Below are 18,731 nucleotides of genomic sequence, written 5' to 3' on the forward strand. Positions count from 1 at the left end.
ATATTCCTAATATGTAATTGTTAATACAAATTATCTGTGATCATTTTTTCTTAATCTGTTAGGTTGAACTGTCTTGCCATTTTTGTAGATAAAAAGCATATCAGCAATTTCATATAGTTTAACCTAATAAAAGAAATTTAAGGGGCTCTGTCTTATTTTTGTCACTCAGTAGCCACAAGGAATTATCTTGTTGTAACCCACTTTTGCTTTTATTGTTTTTGTTTGCTCTTCTAACAAAAGAAAGTGCCCTTTAGGAAAACAATCCCCTTACACTGAAATTAATGAATGTAACAAACATGGGGCTGATAAAAGCTAATGGTGAATTAGTAATTTATAAGTACAGTTTTTTTAAATTATCACATGGTATAAACATTACAATAAGACTTTTCATTAATCTGAGATTTTTGGTTGTAGTTTTGTTTCAGAAATCTAGTTCTTTTTCACAGTAATTTTTTTTAAATAGCTTAAATTATTTTAGGAAAAAAGTATATTGAATGAATTGGAGAAATTCAGTATAATTTTACAAAAACTAAGATGTAGTTACTAATATTTTTGTTACTGTTGTTGACAGTTCACTAAAACTTTAGTAATTAAACCAAGCTAGTTTAGTTGTTAGTAATTAATAATTATTTTGGCCATTTGCCAATGTTACCAGGTGAAATGAAATGAGCCACACAATTATGAAAGGAAATAGATGCTATCTGTGGAGATGGTTTTATTAAAGACTACTAAACTGATATTAAGAATGTGTACGTCATTTTGTTTAGGTCTTTGAATGTATTCCATATAGTTGCAGTCCTTTTAGCAACCCCAACAGCAATAACTAAGGTTTGTTAAATTGTATAGTTAGCAAACCAAGGCAAAGGTATAACAGTTCTCCAGGAGTGTGTTTATTCACCTACTGGGAGACTGCCTGATGAAGCATTTCTTAAAGGTGATTTGACAACCTGTGAAATCTAGGGTGAGTTTCCAGATCTTTGTCATTCTGGGCTGAAAGTTAATGATGTTAAGAAAGTACCCGAATTATAAAGCAAACTGAAAGGTGGGGATGTGGGATGAAACCACCAATGTTGAAATTTCAGCTTCTTTTATACTAAGCCTGAAGTTCATACATAGCAAATAAATACATTTTAAAATATAAACTGCAGAGCTTTTCTTGCGTTTTACTATTACAGAGAAAAATAATTGTGAATTCAGTGTGTGTTAAAACAACTTCTGTTACCACATTTTGGGTGTTTTATATTATGTGTTATCAAGCTGTGTTTTTGTGTTTTATTTTAGCTTATTTGCACTAATCTTGATGAACTCAGGGAATTAATCACAAAAATCGAGAATGAACTCAAAGATCTGGAAAACAGTAGAAAAAAATCGGTAGGTGTTGATCCAAAAGTTCTATCTATTATTGTCAGCATTAAAATTTATTCCTGCTTTTTCCTAAAGCCTTTTTGAAATCTTGTTTTCCTGGATTACATGAAAATTTACAATGAAAGATAGAAACATTGTTTCTTTTATTTCTCCTGTGTGGTCTAGTTTTCATTTTTAATAGACAGAAATCGTGCCAGGGGCAGTTAAATTAATTTTGTTTGCCTGGTTTGTATCAGGTATAGTTTTAGATATTTCCCAGTATACTGGCTGGTTGTTTTCTGACTGGTAGTTTTTTGGGTAATGTTTGCCTTGCAAATATTCTTAATAATTATATGCTTTTAATGGAAGTTTATTGCTTAGTAACATAAAATTTTAATTCAGTGTAATATAAAAACAGATGTAAATTGTTTAATACTGCCCCAGATAATTTTGATACATACTTAACAATATGACTTTTTAAAGAACCTTTATCTGCTGAAAGTTTTTTTTAACTTTCACTATATCCTCTAAATTATAATTAATCTTTACTTTCATTTTCTAATATTTTTATTGTTCTTGAGAGACTAGAGTTTAAGGGCATATATTCACCTGATACTTGGTAAAACACTCAATTGTGCTATTTATTAAATCAATAACACCTATTTAACTAGCATTTATAGTTGGGCTATGCACAGATTTTAAACACAATTACATACCAATAAATAAATGGGAAAGGCTTTAAACCTGAAGAAAATCATTTTTTTTAAACCTTTCATTTTGCGCCTTAGGGATATCATGAAGCCACTTTTAGATCTATGCTCAGAACCTGTTAATATAAATATGTATAAAATATGGTTAGTGATTCAGCAAGTTTGATATCAGCAGATTTGTATTAGTCATTTTATATGTTGTTAGGAAAGACATGTTGGTAGCACTCTGAAAGGAGGAGATTGCAGTACCATAAAAGTACAGCCTTCTGAAGTTACTTAGTACTAGGGTGAAACAGCCTTAAGCATTTCAGAAGTCTCATGTGTGACAGATAACCCTGAGAGTATCATGGTAATTTAAGAGAGAGAATAAATGCTCATGATGATAGTCATCAATTAGCAAGAAAACATTATGTTCAATAATTAACTTGAGAATGTGGAAAACTGCATATTTTGGAAATATTTTCATTAAAAATGGTTTAGATTCTTATATTTTTATACATATACACTTTAGGTGTATAGGCAGTCTCTTGATATGGAAGACCATGTGTTTCATTAAAATTTACTGCTGTGATATATTCCTCAAATATTTATGTTATGTAAATGTTATTTACTCTGCAGCCAGAGGGTTTTTTTTTTTTTCTGTTTTATGCTTAGAAAGGACTAATTCTGTTCGTTAATAGGAAGGAATAGTCTTTTTAAAATATCACAGTGTTACTGTTTTTTGCAGAAGTTGTTTGTTTTTAGGGAGGTGTCCATATTTCGTTCTAAACAATTCTGTTAAATAAATTTGCCAATTTTTTATACTACAGTTAAACATAACTTTTATTTATTCCCATATTATAAATTAGAGGGTTTTTTAATGCATAGTTTTAAGCATAGTTGAATTATGTACTTATGGTATATATTATAGGAGAAAAAGACTTCTGCAAGCATTCTAGAGGCTTCTGTAAAGCCGTTCACCTCATTTCCATTGGTACTGTGTAGAAGAAGAATAAAAGAAAACATAAACCACAGCCAGGCGTAGTGGCTCAGGCCTGTAAACTTAGCACTTTGGGAGGCTGAGGTGGGAGGATTTCTGGAGCCCAGGAGCTCGAGACCAACTTGGACAACATAGCTAGACCCCATCTCTACAAAAAATAAAAAATTAGCTCAGCGTGGTGGTGCATGCCTGTAGTCCCAGCTTCTAAGGAGGCTGAGGCAGGAGGATCACTTGTGCCCAGGAGGTCGAGGCTGCAGTGAGCTGTGATCATGCCACTGCATTCCATCCTGGGCAACAGAACCAGAGCCTGACTCAAAAAAACAGAAGAAGAAAACATAAACTACAAATATTTGACATTGTATTCCTTGAGGGCATGTTAATCAGAAAATTTTAAATTACCCTAGGGTTTAGTTGATTTGATTTGTGTCTCTAAACTTTTAACTTGTCCATGCCCCCTGATGTTTGCATATTAGTTTTAAGATATGTTTTCCACCCTTCAAAAAGTAGAAATTCTTGGAACTGTACTCAGCAGGGATAATCTTACTGAGATTACTAACATAAGAGCTCTTTCTCCTTAATTTAAACTGTTTAAAAGATTGTTTACATGAACAGATTATCTTAACCAATGAAACAGCCACACAGCATAAAGCAAATAGACAATAAAAGTTTGCATCTATTCTTCCTTATTTTTTACAAAAGCTAATATTGATTGTGATAGATGTTCTAGGAATTAACTTTATTAAAGGTTTATGTTATGTAATGTATGTTATGTTACATGTCATGTTTTATGTTATGTATGTTTACTGCCAGTTTAGCATCATTTGGGAGTAAGGTGTTCCACTTAACTGAATTTCTAGATAACTGAAACGTAAACCTTTGATACTAAAACAATTTTAATGGAAAAACTTCCCTGACTCCTTGTACTAAACACAATTTAACCTTTTCTTTATGACTTGAGGGTCATCGTTATGAATAACAATATTGTTACTCTAAAAATCTGTTGGTATTGGTAGCTCTGATTAAACATTCACCAAAAGGCTTTTAGGTTAATATATTTTGAAGGATTTTGTTTGTATTTTTGCTTTTGTTCTGTCTTTTTTTCATTGCCAGGCTGTCTGTCACCTGTCATTTCTTGTGTGTGTCCATATGCTTGCCCTAGCTGATATATTGTGGATTAAGAAAGCAGGTAACCATACTTACTACAATTGAGTTCATAGTGAGGACCTGAAGGATTTTCTTAATAATGAAGTGTATAAACTTGGTAATAGTGACAACTCTTTTGACTGATGCCTTGTCTTGTGGCCTTCCTTCACTATTGTCAGACAAATGAAGTATTAATACTGATCTTCATAAGAGTATATCACTGTCAAAACTAAGTATCTAGAGTCAAAACAATTCTTTTATTATCAACATTCATATCTATGATAATGGCTCCAGTAACAAGATATATTCCATTATAAATATTTCTTTTTATAAATTATAAGTGTCATTACTAAAGGTAGAAATTACACATGTGATAGAGGATTTAACATGGATTCATATAATACAAACACCTAGCTGCTTCAGGAGGCTTCTCTGCAGGGACTTTCCAGATAGTATTTCCTACCAAAGTAGAAAAGCAGCAGGGAAGAATGGCCCCATTTTTTCACTCAGGTAAACATTCCATTTTAAAAGTTTTTTTGTTTTTAATTAGTAAACTTTATTTTTTAGAGCAGCTTTATGTTTGCATAACAAGGTCTTTTTAACCTTTTAGAGGTTTTGTCATTGAACTACTCATTGTACTGGAAGACTTAGTGTTTTAAAATTTAGATTGTTTACTCATTCTTGCAAAGCAACTAATTTTGTTTATGGTTAATGTGAAGAGAAAAATGCTTTAATTTTCTGAAATTTATACTCAGTTCACTTGATCCCATCACTCCATTTAGGGGTTTAGTCCAAAAAGTCCTCATCATCCTTTAGATCCTGTGGTACTGAACTTAATTTTTATCTACTAGATATTTGTTAAAAGTGAGACCTCTGGTTGAGATAAATATGTAGTTTGACAAAGCCCTTTAGTTTTTTCTTTCTCATCATTATTTACTTGATAGCATTCTTTCATGATCTAAAGAAGAAATCGGAACATTTTGTTTTTATTTTTGTGGTTTTAGTTAGCAGATAAAATTTGCATTTTGCTTCATTATTTAAAAAATACCTGTTTTAATGTAGGAAATTTATTAGTTTTCCTGAAAGATAGAGCTAAGATATTGATAACTTTAGCTGATCTTATTGTACTTGAAATTTGTTAGACAGTATTGCTTTCTAAATAATAAAAATGGGAAGATTTCGCCAAACTTATATTTCTAAGTTTTTCATATAATCCCCTTTTCCCTCATATTTGTTTAATGCCCTTTACGTTCTGTATCATAGTTCTGATTTTCAAAGAAGTTTCAGTCTTTTTCAATTAAGGAAAGACCCTTGTAGAGATTGGGTATGAGGAAAAGTGAAAATTTTGCAATAAATATGTTATTTATAAGGAAAAAAACCTCTTCTGGGTTATGTGATGATAAATGAAAGTCTTATAAATATTGATAATTAAATTTTAAATGTAATACCACATCTTTTCTAATACATCTTTTATCAGATAAGCCCCTCAACATTGAGTAAGATCTAAGATTTTATTTATTTCTAAATTTTATAATCAATATGTAAGGAAAGCTATACATATTGAGCACAACCGCCTGTGTGCTTTGATCCTGTGATGCTATTTGGAATTTAACTTTTGTTCTCCCCATTTCTTCTCCCTACCCCCAAAAGTAATGTACACAATGATGTATTTAGCAGACCACTCCTAGTAGTGGAAATTTGGAAACAATCCATATGTCCAGCAGTAGCGAGATGACTAACCAAACAATATTAACACACTGTTATATAGCTAGTAAAATTGGTAGATCATTGTTACAATACGGAAATATTTGTGAAATGTTAAGTTTTAAGACATACACAATAGGCCAGGCGCGGTGGCTCACGCCTGTAATCCCAGCACTTTGAGAGGCCAAGGTGGGCGGATCACGAGGTTGGGAGTTCAAGACCAGCCTGGCTAACATGGTGAAACCCTGTCTCCACTAAAAATACAAAAATTAGCCAGGCTGTAGTGGCGCGTGCCTGTAATCCCAGCTACTGGGGAGGCTGAGGCAGGAGAATTGCTTGAACCAGGGAGGCAGAGGCTGCAGTGAGCCAAGATTGCACCACTGCGCTCGAGATTGTACCACTGCACTCCAGCCTGGGCGACAGAGCAAGGGGATCTCAAAACAAAAAGACATACAAAATAATATGTACATAATGATTACAGTATGTAAAAAGGTATGTTAAAAAGAATTAAAGAAATTTCAAGTAATGGATAAAATTAATCTTTATTATGTTCTTAAAATAAGGTAAATTCAGAATACAATAATAATACTTCTCTTACCTAACCAAAGGGTGTACATTAGCTAGACTGAATATTAGAGAAGTCAGAAGCTTAGATGCTAACCCCCCCAGTTTTTTGGTCACAGAGTTCTGTATAAGCCAGTGGTTATCAATCAGGGATGATTTTGCTCCCCTTCCCTAGGAGACATTGATTGTCATAGTGGAAGAAGTGGCACTGGCATTTAATGGATAGAGACCAATGATGCTGCTGAACATCCTACAGTGTAATGATCCTACAATGCACAGACATTCCTCCGCAGCAAGGAACTGTCTTGTCCCAAATGTCAGTTGTGCTGAGGTTGTAAAACCCTGGTAAAAGCCTGTATTTGCTAAGGGCCTTATTCTTTCCTTCTGTCCACTGCTGCCAACTTACTTGGAGAGAAAACAAGTTGATGTTTTGAAAGTTAGGTAGAAATCAGTGAAATCATAATACCAGATCCCATCATAGAGAGAATTCTATTACATAATATACTTCTAATTAAGACTTGATGGAACTTGTGAATGTCTGTGTTAACCTTTACCCTTCATGATTCCATCGATGATTAAGAAAGATTCTTGACCTTGGCTTCCCTTAGTATAGGAAATAAGTTACAAACAATATGGTTATATATGTATTTTCTTTATTCAGTTTTAGAAATATAATGTGATATATTCTTACATGAAGATATTGTAAGGAATGATAACATAAGTAAATGGAAAAATATTGACAAGTAATGTTATAAGATAATGTTATAAAACTACATATAATGTTATAAAACCACTTATTACACATGTAATGGTCGTGTGTTATGTTATAAAACTACGTGTAATAAGTGGTTTTATAACATTAATAACGGCTTTCACTATATGAATACTCATATAAGGCAAAGAAATTATTGTGCATTAATCTTATTTTCTAACACCTGTAAAAAATAAATTTTATTCTATTATATTGAAGGATAATGGAATTTTCCCTCTTCTCTCCATTTCATGTCCCATTTTCTCAGTGAGGTATCAAGTCAATATTTTTAATATTATTTTATAGCCAGCTGTTTAGAATACAAAATCTATTGTACTACAGTGTAAGGAGCTTTAAGTATATTCAGAGTTCTCAGTAAGCCCTAATTACTTTACTTCATGGCTTTGGTTGTAATAATCTCTAAATTATTCTTAAAATTAGTTTTATTTAGGGTTTTAACAGTCACATCATGTGTACAATATGTTTTTTATTCTAGATCTTCTGGTAAACTCGTTAATGGTTACCAAACTGAAAACTATCTCAGCTGTGGGAGAAAATCAATGTACCTTTAAATAGTTACACTAAGTCTTTTAAAAATTAAAATGACCTTTTGGAAATGTTGCACAACAGATAAAATGTGCTTTTTACCTGCTTAGTTACAGATTCTAGCCTTATTTATTAGGTAACTATTTTCTGAATGTCTTCTATGTGCTGTGTATAGTACCAGGAACTTGGTAGGAATCCAGAGATTAAAACTAAGTTCCTATCGTCAAGGAATTCACTTACAGAGTAAGATTTTTTCCTCAACCTGTGGGTTAAAATATTTATTTATTTTAATTTATTTTTATTATTTTTAAGATAGGGGCTCCTTGCTCTGTCATCCAGGCTGGAGTGCAATGGCACGATCATAGCTAGCTCACTGCAGCCTTGACCTTCTGGGCTCAAGTGATCCTCCCACATCAGCCTTGAGAGAAGCTGGGACTAGAGGCTGAAACCACCACACCTGGCTAATTTTTGTATATTTTGGTAGAGATGAGGTCTTGCTGTGTTGCCCAGGCTGGTCTCAAACTCCTGGGCTCAATTGATCCTCCTGCCTTAGCCTCCCAAAGTGCTAAAATTTTTATTTTTAATTAGGGTTGATTGGGCTAGTCCCTGCCCTTTTATAAAATATTTCATCTTTTATTTTCAAGCTGTGTTTATTCAAAAGTTAGCAGACACCATAGACATTTGCTCACTTCCCTTAATTACATGTTTATTTTAATATGTTGTTTGGGAGTAGGGTAGAAGGGCAAATAACATGAATTTTATGGAGAATCAAATGTTAACTGACATGTTCAGAATAATAATGAAAAAGGGGACCTAGATGATAGGAAATGTGAACCAGACATATATGACTGGTAAAGCAAACAAAGCTTCAGTTGACTGTAGTCACTGAATTATTTGAGAATGCATTGTCTTCATTCGTATCCTACTGTGCACAACTAAGAACTAGATTTTAACTTTTGTTTACAGTGCTCACTGTTTCTACTTACTGCAGTTTGGCTTGATGGTTTGAATCCCATCAGGGAAACTTGCATGAAAACAATGTTTGAAAACCTCTCTCTTCCAAAGAAAGTTCCCATTAAAAGGGAAAAAGATTGTATATTGTTTTTACATCAGGCAGGGAGTTAATGCTGTATATTCCATATATCCCAGCACAGAGTTGAGTTTCAAAGGAGTTGACCTAAGTACAGATCCTTCTGTAGTCAAGAGCTTTCTAGTGTTTCTTTTTCTTTTTCTTTTCTTTTTTTTTGGAAACGGAGTCTTGTTCATTTGCCTAGGCTGGAGTGCAGTGGCGTGATCTCGGCTCACTGCAACCTCTGCCTCCCAGGTTCAAGCGATTCTCCTGCCTCAGCCTCCCGAGTAGCTGGGATTACAGGCATGTGCCACCACACCCAGCTAATTTTTGTACTTTTAGTAGAGACGGTTTCACCATATTGGCCAGGCTGGTCTCAAACCCCTGACCTCAGGTGATCCACCCGCCTTGGCCTCCCAGAGTGCTGGGATTACAGGCTAGTGTGTCTTTTATAATTTGCTTTAAACCCTTTTTTTTTTTTTTTTTTTGAGACAGAGTCTTGCTCTATCGCCCAGGCTAGAGTGCAGTAGCATGATCTCAGCTCACTGCAACCTGCGCCTCCCGGGTTGAAGTGATTCTCCTGCCTCAGCCTCCTGAGCAGTTGGAACTACAGGCACGTGCCACCACACCCAGCTGATTTTTGTATTTTTAATAGAGATGGGGGTTCACTATATTTGCCAGGCTGGTGTCGAACTCCTGACCTTGTGATCCACCCACCTCAGCCTCCCAAAGTGCTGGGATTACAGGCATGATTGCCACCGCACCGGCCTAAACCTTTTTCAATCACGTATCACATACCCTTATTCAAATATAAGTAACATTTTAGATGTCAAACATTTTTCAAAGTCCCAATAAATTTGTGTTGTCTTCTGTTTAACAGTTTGATTACTACCTTCCATGGTTCTGGAAAATTGAATTTAAATCTTTGAAGGTTAAGGTAAAAAAATGAGCTTTACATCATTCTGAGTTTTTGTATTATAGAAGATATAAAAATCTTTGGAAAGACTTTAATTCAGTGCCTTTTGTGAGTTGGGAAATTATGTCAAAACTCAATGGACTGAATATTAATAAAACTTTCTTAGCATCTTACTAGACTCTGTAGAAAAAGAAAAAAATTATACATTATATATTGAAGGAAAATTAACCCAGAATCCAGCAGAGAGCACAAAGGAGCCTAAATAGAGATCACAGAGTACACATATGGATGTTCCACTACTTTAAAATAGAAAGACCTTAGGAGAAACCAGTTCTTTAAGATGTAATTCTAATAAGTAGTAGCAGCTGTTTTTAATTAGTACAGGAGATGTTTAAGGCGGATTTACTGACAGCATGAAACACTGATAAAATATTTATTTATTTTTGGGACAGAGTCTCACTCTGTCACCCAGGCAAGAGTGCAGTAGTGTGATTTTGGCTCACTGCAACCTCCACCTCCCAGGCTCAAGCAGTCCTCCCACCTCAGCCTCCCCAGTAGCTGGGACTACAGGTGCACACTACCATGGCCGGCTAATCTTTGGATATTTTGTAGAGACAGGGTTTGCCATGTTTCCCAGACTAGTCTTGAACTCTTGAGCTTAAGTGATTTACCTTCCTCGGCCTCCCAAAATGCTGCGACTATAAGCATGAGCCCCCATGCCCAGCTAATGAATAATTTTTTTAAAAAACAATTGAAAAAAATATGTAAAAGCAGGTCTTAGGAGTTTAACAAAATAACTTGTTCATAGTGATGACCCAAGTCATCAAGTTAGATTATATTCATTATATTGTCAGAAAATCTGAAAGACTTATATTTTAGGAACATTTTAATCAATTTTTAAATAACCTTTTGTATCTAAGGAAGAAACCTCAGTTACATGAGAAATGTGCTTATGTAGTAGAACACTTACTGTGGGCCTTTTCTGTCAGAGTTAGGCGTTGTGAGAGAATATGAAAAAATAAAAGTAAGTAGGATACTGTCCCTGCTTTTCAAATATTTCCCGTCTTAATTTCACTTACATGGAACTTTTTATGCCCCTCTTATGCCAAGTAAACATGCCATTACTTTGTGGTTTAGATTGTGCTGTGAATTGTTTGAGAACCCATCTTTCTGATAGCATATAGGGATCTGTTAAAATATCATCAGTTTGTTGGCTAACATCAATTTATTGAAAACAGTCAAATTCAGATACTCAACCAGTGGTTAATTTCTAGTCCACGTTTCATTCTTCGTAAATGAAAATGATAGCACATTATCTCTAAAATGTATATTGTTAGATTTTCTTCCCCAGTGATAGTGAACTACCTTACCAGGAATGTGACCTGTCACCCAGTTTTTCCCCCTCTATAAAGCCGGAAGTCAGAGAAACTTGCGATGTTATCATTATTGTTATTGTTGTAGTTTGCCTTCATGCTTTCTATTTAAATGCTAATTTAGAAATATAATGGAAATGTTGGATATGCTATTCAATGTATTCAGTGTGGGATGCCTTTAAAGTACAAACACGTTCCTTTTCTCCTAGTCTTAAAATTGGTAAGAGTATCAAGAGAAAATAATAGCATATATAATAGTTCATGTTAGAGCTTCTGTTAGTGTTAAAATACTTTTTAACTTTTTTCATATTTATATGGATTATACTGTCAAAATAGCACTTTTTCAGGGACTGTGTACCAACATGATTAACATGATGTTTTACCCCCAAAACTGTGAATATGCAGGAATATGTTAGTATGGTGGTAGTTTCTGTAGGTAAGCAGTAAGAAAAATAGGTGAATACTTATTGAATATAGTATTACCTTTTCATTTAATAGTACTTAGACTAAGGAGAATGTCAAATAGTTTATTAAAATACTTAGTTACAGTTTATTATATATATTCTGTTTTTATACGTGTGAGTTTAGATTATACCTTTGGATATAGTTAGTGATTTTAAATGAGACATCTTTTAGTGCCCAGCTAACTCAGTCAGTGGAGCACGAGACCCTTAAATAAGACTTCTTTTTGTAGGGATCCATTTAGCTTTTCTAAAAGGTATTTGCATTTTAATTAAAAAACATAATATGGCCGGGTGCAGTGGCTCGTGCCTGTAATCCCACTACTTCAGGAGGCCAAGGCAGGTGGATCAGTTGAGGTCAGGAGTTCAAGACCAGCCTGGTCAATATGGTGAAGCCTCATCTCTACTGAAAAAACAAAAATTTAAAGTTAGTTGGGCGTGGTGGCAGGCGTCTGTAATCCTAGCTACTAGGGAGACTGAGGCAGGAGAATTGCTTGAACCCAGGAGGTGGAGGTTGCCATGAGCCGACATCGCACCTCTGCACTCCAGCCTGGGCAACAGAGCAAGACCCTGTCTCCAAAAAAAAAAAAAAAAAAAAGAAAAGCATAATATATTGATATTTAATACCTTCTCTACCACAGAATTTATGTCTGTGACAAGAATTAAACTTGTAACAAAAAATGTTTTGTGCTTCATGTGTCTGTGATCTAACAACATATTTGTAAATAAAAGCATATAGGAAAAAAGCATTCATACTTTTGTTGTATATGTTTTGTACTGTTCTTTTTAATAAAAATGTTATCTCCACAATAATACCATCTCCATTTTAAAAAGCATTCTTTGTATATTTTTATATGATTTTAATTTTTTCTTCATATGACTGCCGATACCTGTTTTGTTTAGATATAATATTACAAGAAAAATCTATGTAAGTAACTGTATGGCTTGTATAAACAAGTGACTTTCACCTAAGTTTAATGTACAAAGCATCTAAAAGTGTGCAAAATGTATTTGTTGTAATGAGACATTTAATATAGAATTTATTTATGTCCCTCTTTTTTTCCTTTTTAGGTATCCAATGTCCCCAGCATCAGTAGATTGCCAACTCCCTTTCCTTGCCACACTCCAGCCAGTGTTATGCTGGTGCTGTCATACCCATCCCAGATTACTGTAGCAGAATACAGTTCTTTAGTTGTGAGGTAAGTTTCCCTCCCCACTCATTTCACATACATAGAGATGCAACTTTTCTTTTTACAATATTGTGTAGTTTTGTAAGTTATTTTTTATTTTCCTTTATGATTCCTTAAGTTATTAATCTGTTACACTCAAAGACTTATAAAACTGCATAATATAATGAAGGACTTAATCTTGTGACCATAGACCAGTTCCTTTTTGTAGCAATCCCTATGGGGTTATAAAACCTCCAGTGTTTGGTAGTTGGGCCATCTTATGGAAAGGGAGCTGGCAATCTGCAGCTGCCGTGGACATTGGATGAGAAAGCATGAAAGGTAAGCTTCAAATTTAAATTATGTTGTATGTCTTTGGTTCCATAATGTACACTTGAAATTCATACTTTTGTTGATTCATAAAGGAAAAATACTACTTGTCCCTTTATAAAGTGACCTTCAGTAAATATTTGAATTATTAAATTCATATAATGCATTGAGATTCTCTTAGAAAGTATTGTTTGCCTATGAAAATAGTGAAAATTCTAACATGGAAACAGTTAATTTATCCCTATATTCACATACTTGTTTATAAAGGAAAGTCAGAACTAAAATTAGATGCGTAAAGCTTACTAAATATATTTTTTATTAGAGAAAGTCATAGCACTGCTCCACAAATGATCTTTTACTAAATTATCTGTCTGCCATTTTTATCTTTGTTTCTGTATTAATCAGTATAGAGAAAGAGTCTTAAGAGCCTTTCTGATTTTTATTACATCCACATTCTGTCTTTGTGTTTGAAGACAGAAGAAATTGCTGTTTTGCTTTTAATTCACTCTTAACTTTAGGTCATTATAATTTCAATTATTATTGTAATTTTAATTATTATTGTAATTTTAAAAGTTAAAATAAGTCTTAGAGATTTTAATTCTTATAGTACAGAGATACCCACATGTAAATATAGGTACTTACACAATATAATCTATGTCTTCTTTAGGAATTACCTTTGTGGGGTCCAAGAAATACAACATTGTATAGTGGAAGGAGATTAGACGTTAGTATTTAGAGTGTAGAATTCTAGTCTAATGGCTGCTTCTATCTGCAAATACAGTTGTGTCTCAGTATCCTTGGGAGATTGGTTCCAGGACCCCACCTTCATACCAAAATCCATGTATGTTCGAGTGCCTTATATAAAATGGTGTAGTCTTTATGTATAACCTACACACATCCTCCTTTAGACTTTAAATCATCTCTATATTACTTATAATATCTACTACAATGTAAATGTGATTTAAATAGTGGTTATACTGTATTGTCTAGGGAATAATGACAAGAAAGAAAAGTCTATGTGTTTAGTGTAGACACAACCATTCATTTTTTTTCTTCCAAATATTTTATATCTGTGGTTGGATACATAGGGTCAACTGTACTTCCCTCTGTAACTTTAGACCATTTTCTTCTAGAAAATAAATGCCCTTTTAGTTTCCTTTCAACTTTAATAATTTCGTCCTAGATGAAACATGATCATTGTTCTTTGTTTTTCCCTTGTCCGTGTATATGAATAAAGTTGATCAATCAGAAAAGCTATTAGTAGCTTTTAGTTAATGACCTAATTTAAAGTTCAATAAATATTTGTTTGATTTTTAAGTAGATTTTTATATTAGACCCAAGATAAGGCAGATTATCATCTCTAATTTCTTTTATATAACTTTTCTTCTCTTTACATTAATTTCATTGTATACCATGAAACTCTGAGACCACTACTAAGTAGAAAGGGACAGTGTCATTATTTTAATTTGATTGGGGTTATAAGCACCATGTTTTGACCAAAGCAGATGATACATAAAACAGGCAGTGTGAGTTTCCCTTTTACTCTAAGTAATTAAAGCACCTTACCTCAAATAGCAATCCCAGAACAGTTAATTTTCAACTTTTTTAAACCTCTGCATGCTTTTGAGCAACATAAAAATTTGACTCACATTCTCCATGGCAGGGTGGGTATAGGGGTGCCCTTTGTTGTGGTCATTATATTCATATGTATGTGCTAGACAAAGCATTTTATTAGTCTTTACTTTTCTATAATTTGTGTTATGAAAATAATAAACTTTTGGGTTTGTTTTCCAAATATAGAATGATTTAATAAGCATTTTCAAATTATGAATGAAATACTATACCACCACTACCCCAGACTGAAAATATATAAAGAAAGAGAAGAAGGCCACAAAACATATAATGTTAAAAGATAACAGACATTTCAAAACAGATTAGTGGGTAAGACAGAGTTGTATGAAAGAAGTCTGTTCTCCGATCGTAATATTTAAGCTTCCTTCCTTATATACAGTCTTCTAGTTCAGTAGTATATTTCTCCATGTTGCATTAAATTTCTAAGATTAGTAATAAAAATAAAAGGTAAAAACTTTCTAATCTTTTAAAAACTCTTTTCTACAAAAATTAATATTGTAATTCAACAGAGGCAGAAATGCAGTTGACAAATATTTTGAAATAACAACATCCCAGCTACCCAGTCTCCCCATCTTGTGCCTCATCTACCTAGACCTAAGTAAGGTCTTCTGTGCCACAATACTGCTAGTCGTTCTGCATCCCCACCACACTACCACATGTTAATCGAGGCAGCAGTCATACTGCCCAGAGTAGCTCTACAACTGTCATTTTTCTCCTGTAACTCCCGGTGAGGAATTCAGCATGCCTGGTGTTCCCTAGCCTTTGAACAGTTTTCCAGTTAATTCTGCCACAAAGAGTATAGTCTCCCTACTATCATATCTTTCCTCTTTCTTCTCTAACTTAGGAAAGATTTACTTCCACTCTCACCATTTGACTTTTTGAAGCCAAATAGTTGAGAAGTGGAAGAATGTTGGTTACAAGTCTACCTAATTTCTATTTTAAGTTCACTTTTTCTAGATGAAAGTTACTTCCTGTTCAATTTTATAATGTATCATTTAATAGTTTTTGTGTTCATGCTTAGCACAAGCACTTTTTACTATCTTATTTCTTTGAGAAGTACTTTCAAGGTGTACATGCCTTATTAAAGGGAAAAGTCTACCTATTTTCCATTTTAAGTTAACTTTTTCTAGATGAAAGTTACTTCCTGTTCAATTTTATAATGTATCATTTAATAGTTTTGTGTTCATGGCTTAGAATAAGCACTTTTTACTATCTTATAACATTTCTTTGAGAAAAACTTTCAAGGTGTACATGCCTCATTAAACGGAAAAGTCTACCTATTTTCTATTTTAAGTTCACTTTTTCTAAATGAAAGTTATTTTTTGTTCAATTTTATTGTGTATCAGTTTAATAGTTTTGTTTTCATGGCTTAAAATAAGCACTTTTATAACATTTCTTTGAGAAAAATAAACTTGTAAGGTGTAGCTCATTTTTAACTTGGGTCTTTTGTGTACTTTAGAACACATTTAACAAGAAAGAGGCCTATCTAGATTAATATGTGAAATAAAAATTTCTGGAATTATTTTTCTTAATTCTTTGATTCATCATACCATTAAGAAACAAAAATTAGTCATGAGCCTAGGTTCCATATTCATTACGTGCACATACACATATATAATCTCATATCTTCCTACTCTTCTAGTAAGCAATTCCTCTTCTAAGATATAAAAACCTCAGAGGTAGAAATTTACCTGTTTATGTGCATAAACATTCTGCTGGTTTAAAGCACAGAATATTTTTTGTAAAACCGTACTGTTCATCACACAGGTTTATATGTGACTAAAATTTTCATGACTGAAATTTGAAGGAGATATATATATATATATATATCCTTATATATATATTGGGAAATTTATGCACATGTTTGTAATAGTTTTTGCTCTAGATAGTGATAATTTTTCCGCCTTAGTGTTCTATTTATATGCAAATGGACTCAACAGTTGCTATAGGACAAAATCTAAGTTTATGCATGTTAAATGTGACCCACAACGTATATAATTATGTATCTTTTGTTAGAAAACACGTGGATTGTGTGATGTGTGAATTATATCTCAAAGCCATTACAAAAAAAAAAACCTAACATGATTATGTAACAGTAGGTGATGGTAATAATAGGTATATACTGTGGCTTAGCAGCTATAAATTTATTGTTCCTATGTTATTCAAATAATTTTATATATACAGGTGAGGTGTATCTTCTAGAGGTTTCTATAGCCTGTGTCAGATTGAATTCATGTGATGTACTTTTTAAGAGGTAGTGATGTGGTTCTAAGAGCTTGGACTTCAGAATCAGGCAGATACGGGTTTAAGTTATAGGACCTTAAGCAAGTCATTTAATCTCTATGAGCCTTATTTTCATCATTTGTAAAGTGAACATAACAATGCACACATCTCAGAAGGCTTTTTGTAAATGCTAGAGCTCTCTCTAGATATATATATGTGAAATACCTAGGTTAATACTTAGCAAATTGAGAGGACATCAGCAATTTTAACTCTTAGTATAGCATTAGAGTATTGAAAACAGTAACTGCTTGGTTGCTTTTCTGGGCTAGAAACATTGTAAAATAAAATAATTGTAAAATTTCCCTAGGAAGTTTGTTAAAAAGACTGCTTTTAGACATGATAACAAACCTACCTTTTCTCTCCCTTTTCCCACTCTTTGGGAAAATTACAATAACTTTACTGAAATGACCCATGTCATACTTATTTAATGAATTTATATAAATGTTTGTATTTTTACATATATTTAACAAATGATTTATTAAAACATTTACAATTGATGCAATTTTAAAACATTTTTTAAGTTTTTGTCTTCCAGTTGGATGAAACAGGTTTCAGATTTCTCTGGTAGAATTGAGAATTGTTACATATATTGAATAAAATTTATTACAGGATATTTTCCCCCTTTCTGCAAGCTTCTGAAGAAGAAATACGTTTTTATGGAGTATTGGCGTTTTTGTATTTTACTCAGAAAATAAGTTTTGACATTTACTTTTAGAATAAATCTAAGGGATTTACTTTAAACATTGTTTTTAGGGAAAATGGTATCATCGGAGGCAAGCTGTAAAAGAATTACATAGTACATTGATACGTCTTTTAAATGAATTGCTGCCATGGGAACCAAAGTTAATGAAGGCTTTCCAAAGAAACAGGTAATTCAAACGTTATAATCTGTTTTACTTATTTTATGTTCCTTAATTTATGATTTTTGGATGATGTCCTGGAATCATTTAGTAGTTTTCCAGTCATTTGTAATTCGGCAGATATTTTTGACTGCCCACTGTGTGCAAGGCACTTTCTAAGCCCTGAGAAAATATTGTTGACTAAACAAAGCCTCCACTCGGTGACTTACATTCTCATGGAAAAAAACACACTGAAATGTCAGATGGCAAAAAAAGTGCTGTGAAGAAAAATAAAGCAAGGTAAGGGGGTTAAGAAATGGCTGATTTGGGCAGGATGAAGGTTACTCTTTAATCAGGTATCAGGGAAAGCTTCCCTGATGAGTTGATGTTTGAACAGAGACCTTAAAGAAATGAGGAAGGGAGCTGTGTGGATTTCTGAGGGGAAAGCAGAGGGAATAGAAGGTACTAAAGCCCTAGAGTTGATAGCATGTTTGGCGTTTAGTGGAGATGCAAAGAGGCAAGTGTAACCAGAGCAGAGCGAGTGAAGAGAAATGTGGTAACAGGCAAGAGTCAGAGAGGTAAGGAGGAAGGAAGCCAGATCATGTAGATCTTTAAGAATTTGAGTTTTTACACTGAGTGAGGTGAGAAGCCATTGAAGGGTTTTAAGCAGGGAAGGGACATGATTTGATTTATGTTTTAAAGCAATGACTCTGTTGGGTGGAGATAAATGTAATGGGACAAAGATGAAAGCAGGGAAACCAGTATACTATAGCAGTAATCCAGGAGAAAAATGGTAGAGGCTTGGACCAGGATAGTAGCAGTGCAGATACCAAGGAGTGGCTGGATTCTGGATATACCTTGAAAGTAGGATTGGTAGAATTTGCTTAAGGATTGGATATATGGAGTATGAGAGAAAGTGAG

At 33.5% G+C, this 18,731-nt stretch overlaps 1 protein-coding gene across 7 annotated transcripts in view; it reads left to right on the plus strand.

Annotated features, from left to right (window-relative positions):
- BRD10 (bromodomain containing 10) overlaps nucleotides 1-18,731 on the plus strand; it is a 143,213-nt gene that overhangs the window by 68,190 nt on the left and 56,292 nt on the right. For 6 of the 7 annotated variants that reach the window (XR_008509648.2, XR_008509650.2, XR_010136435.1 and 3 more), the window contains 2 exons: nucleotides 1,282-1,371; nucleotides 17,725-17,840. Coding sequence is in view for 4 of the 7 variants with exons in the window: in XM_054519960.2 (XP_054375935.1) it covers nucleotides 1,282-1,371; nucleotides 17,725-17,840 (206 nt within the window). In the remaining 3 variants the exon portion in view is untranslated. The remainder of the gene's footprint in view (nucleotides 1-1,281; nucleotides 1,372-17,724; nucleotides 17,841-18,731) is intronic. The other variant, XM_054519956.2, reaches the window with a different exon arrangement.

This window comes from Pongo abelii, chromosome 13 (assembly GCF_028885655.2).
Source record: "Pongo abelii isolate AG06213 chromosome 13, NHGRI_mPonAbe1-v2.0_pri, whole genome shotgun sequence".
Taxonomy (NCBI): Eukaryota; Metazoa; Chordata; class Mammalia; order Primates; family Hominidae; genus Pongo; species Pongo abelii.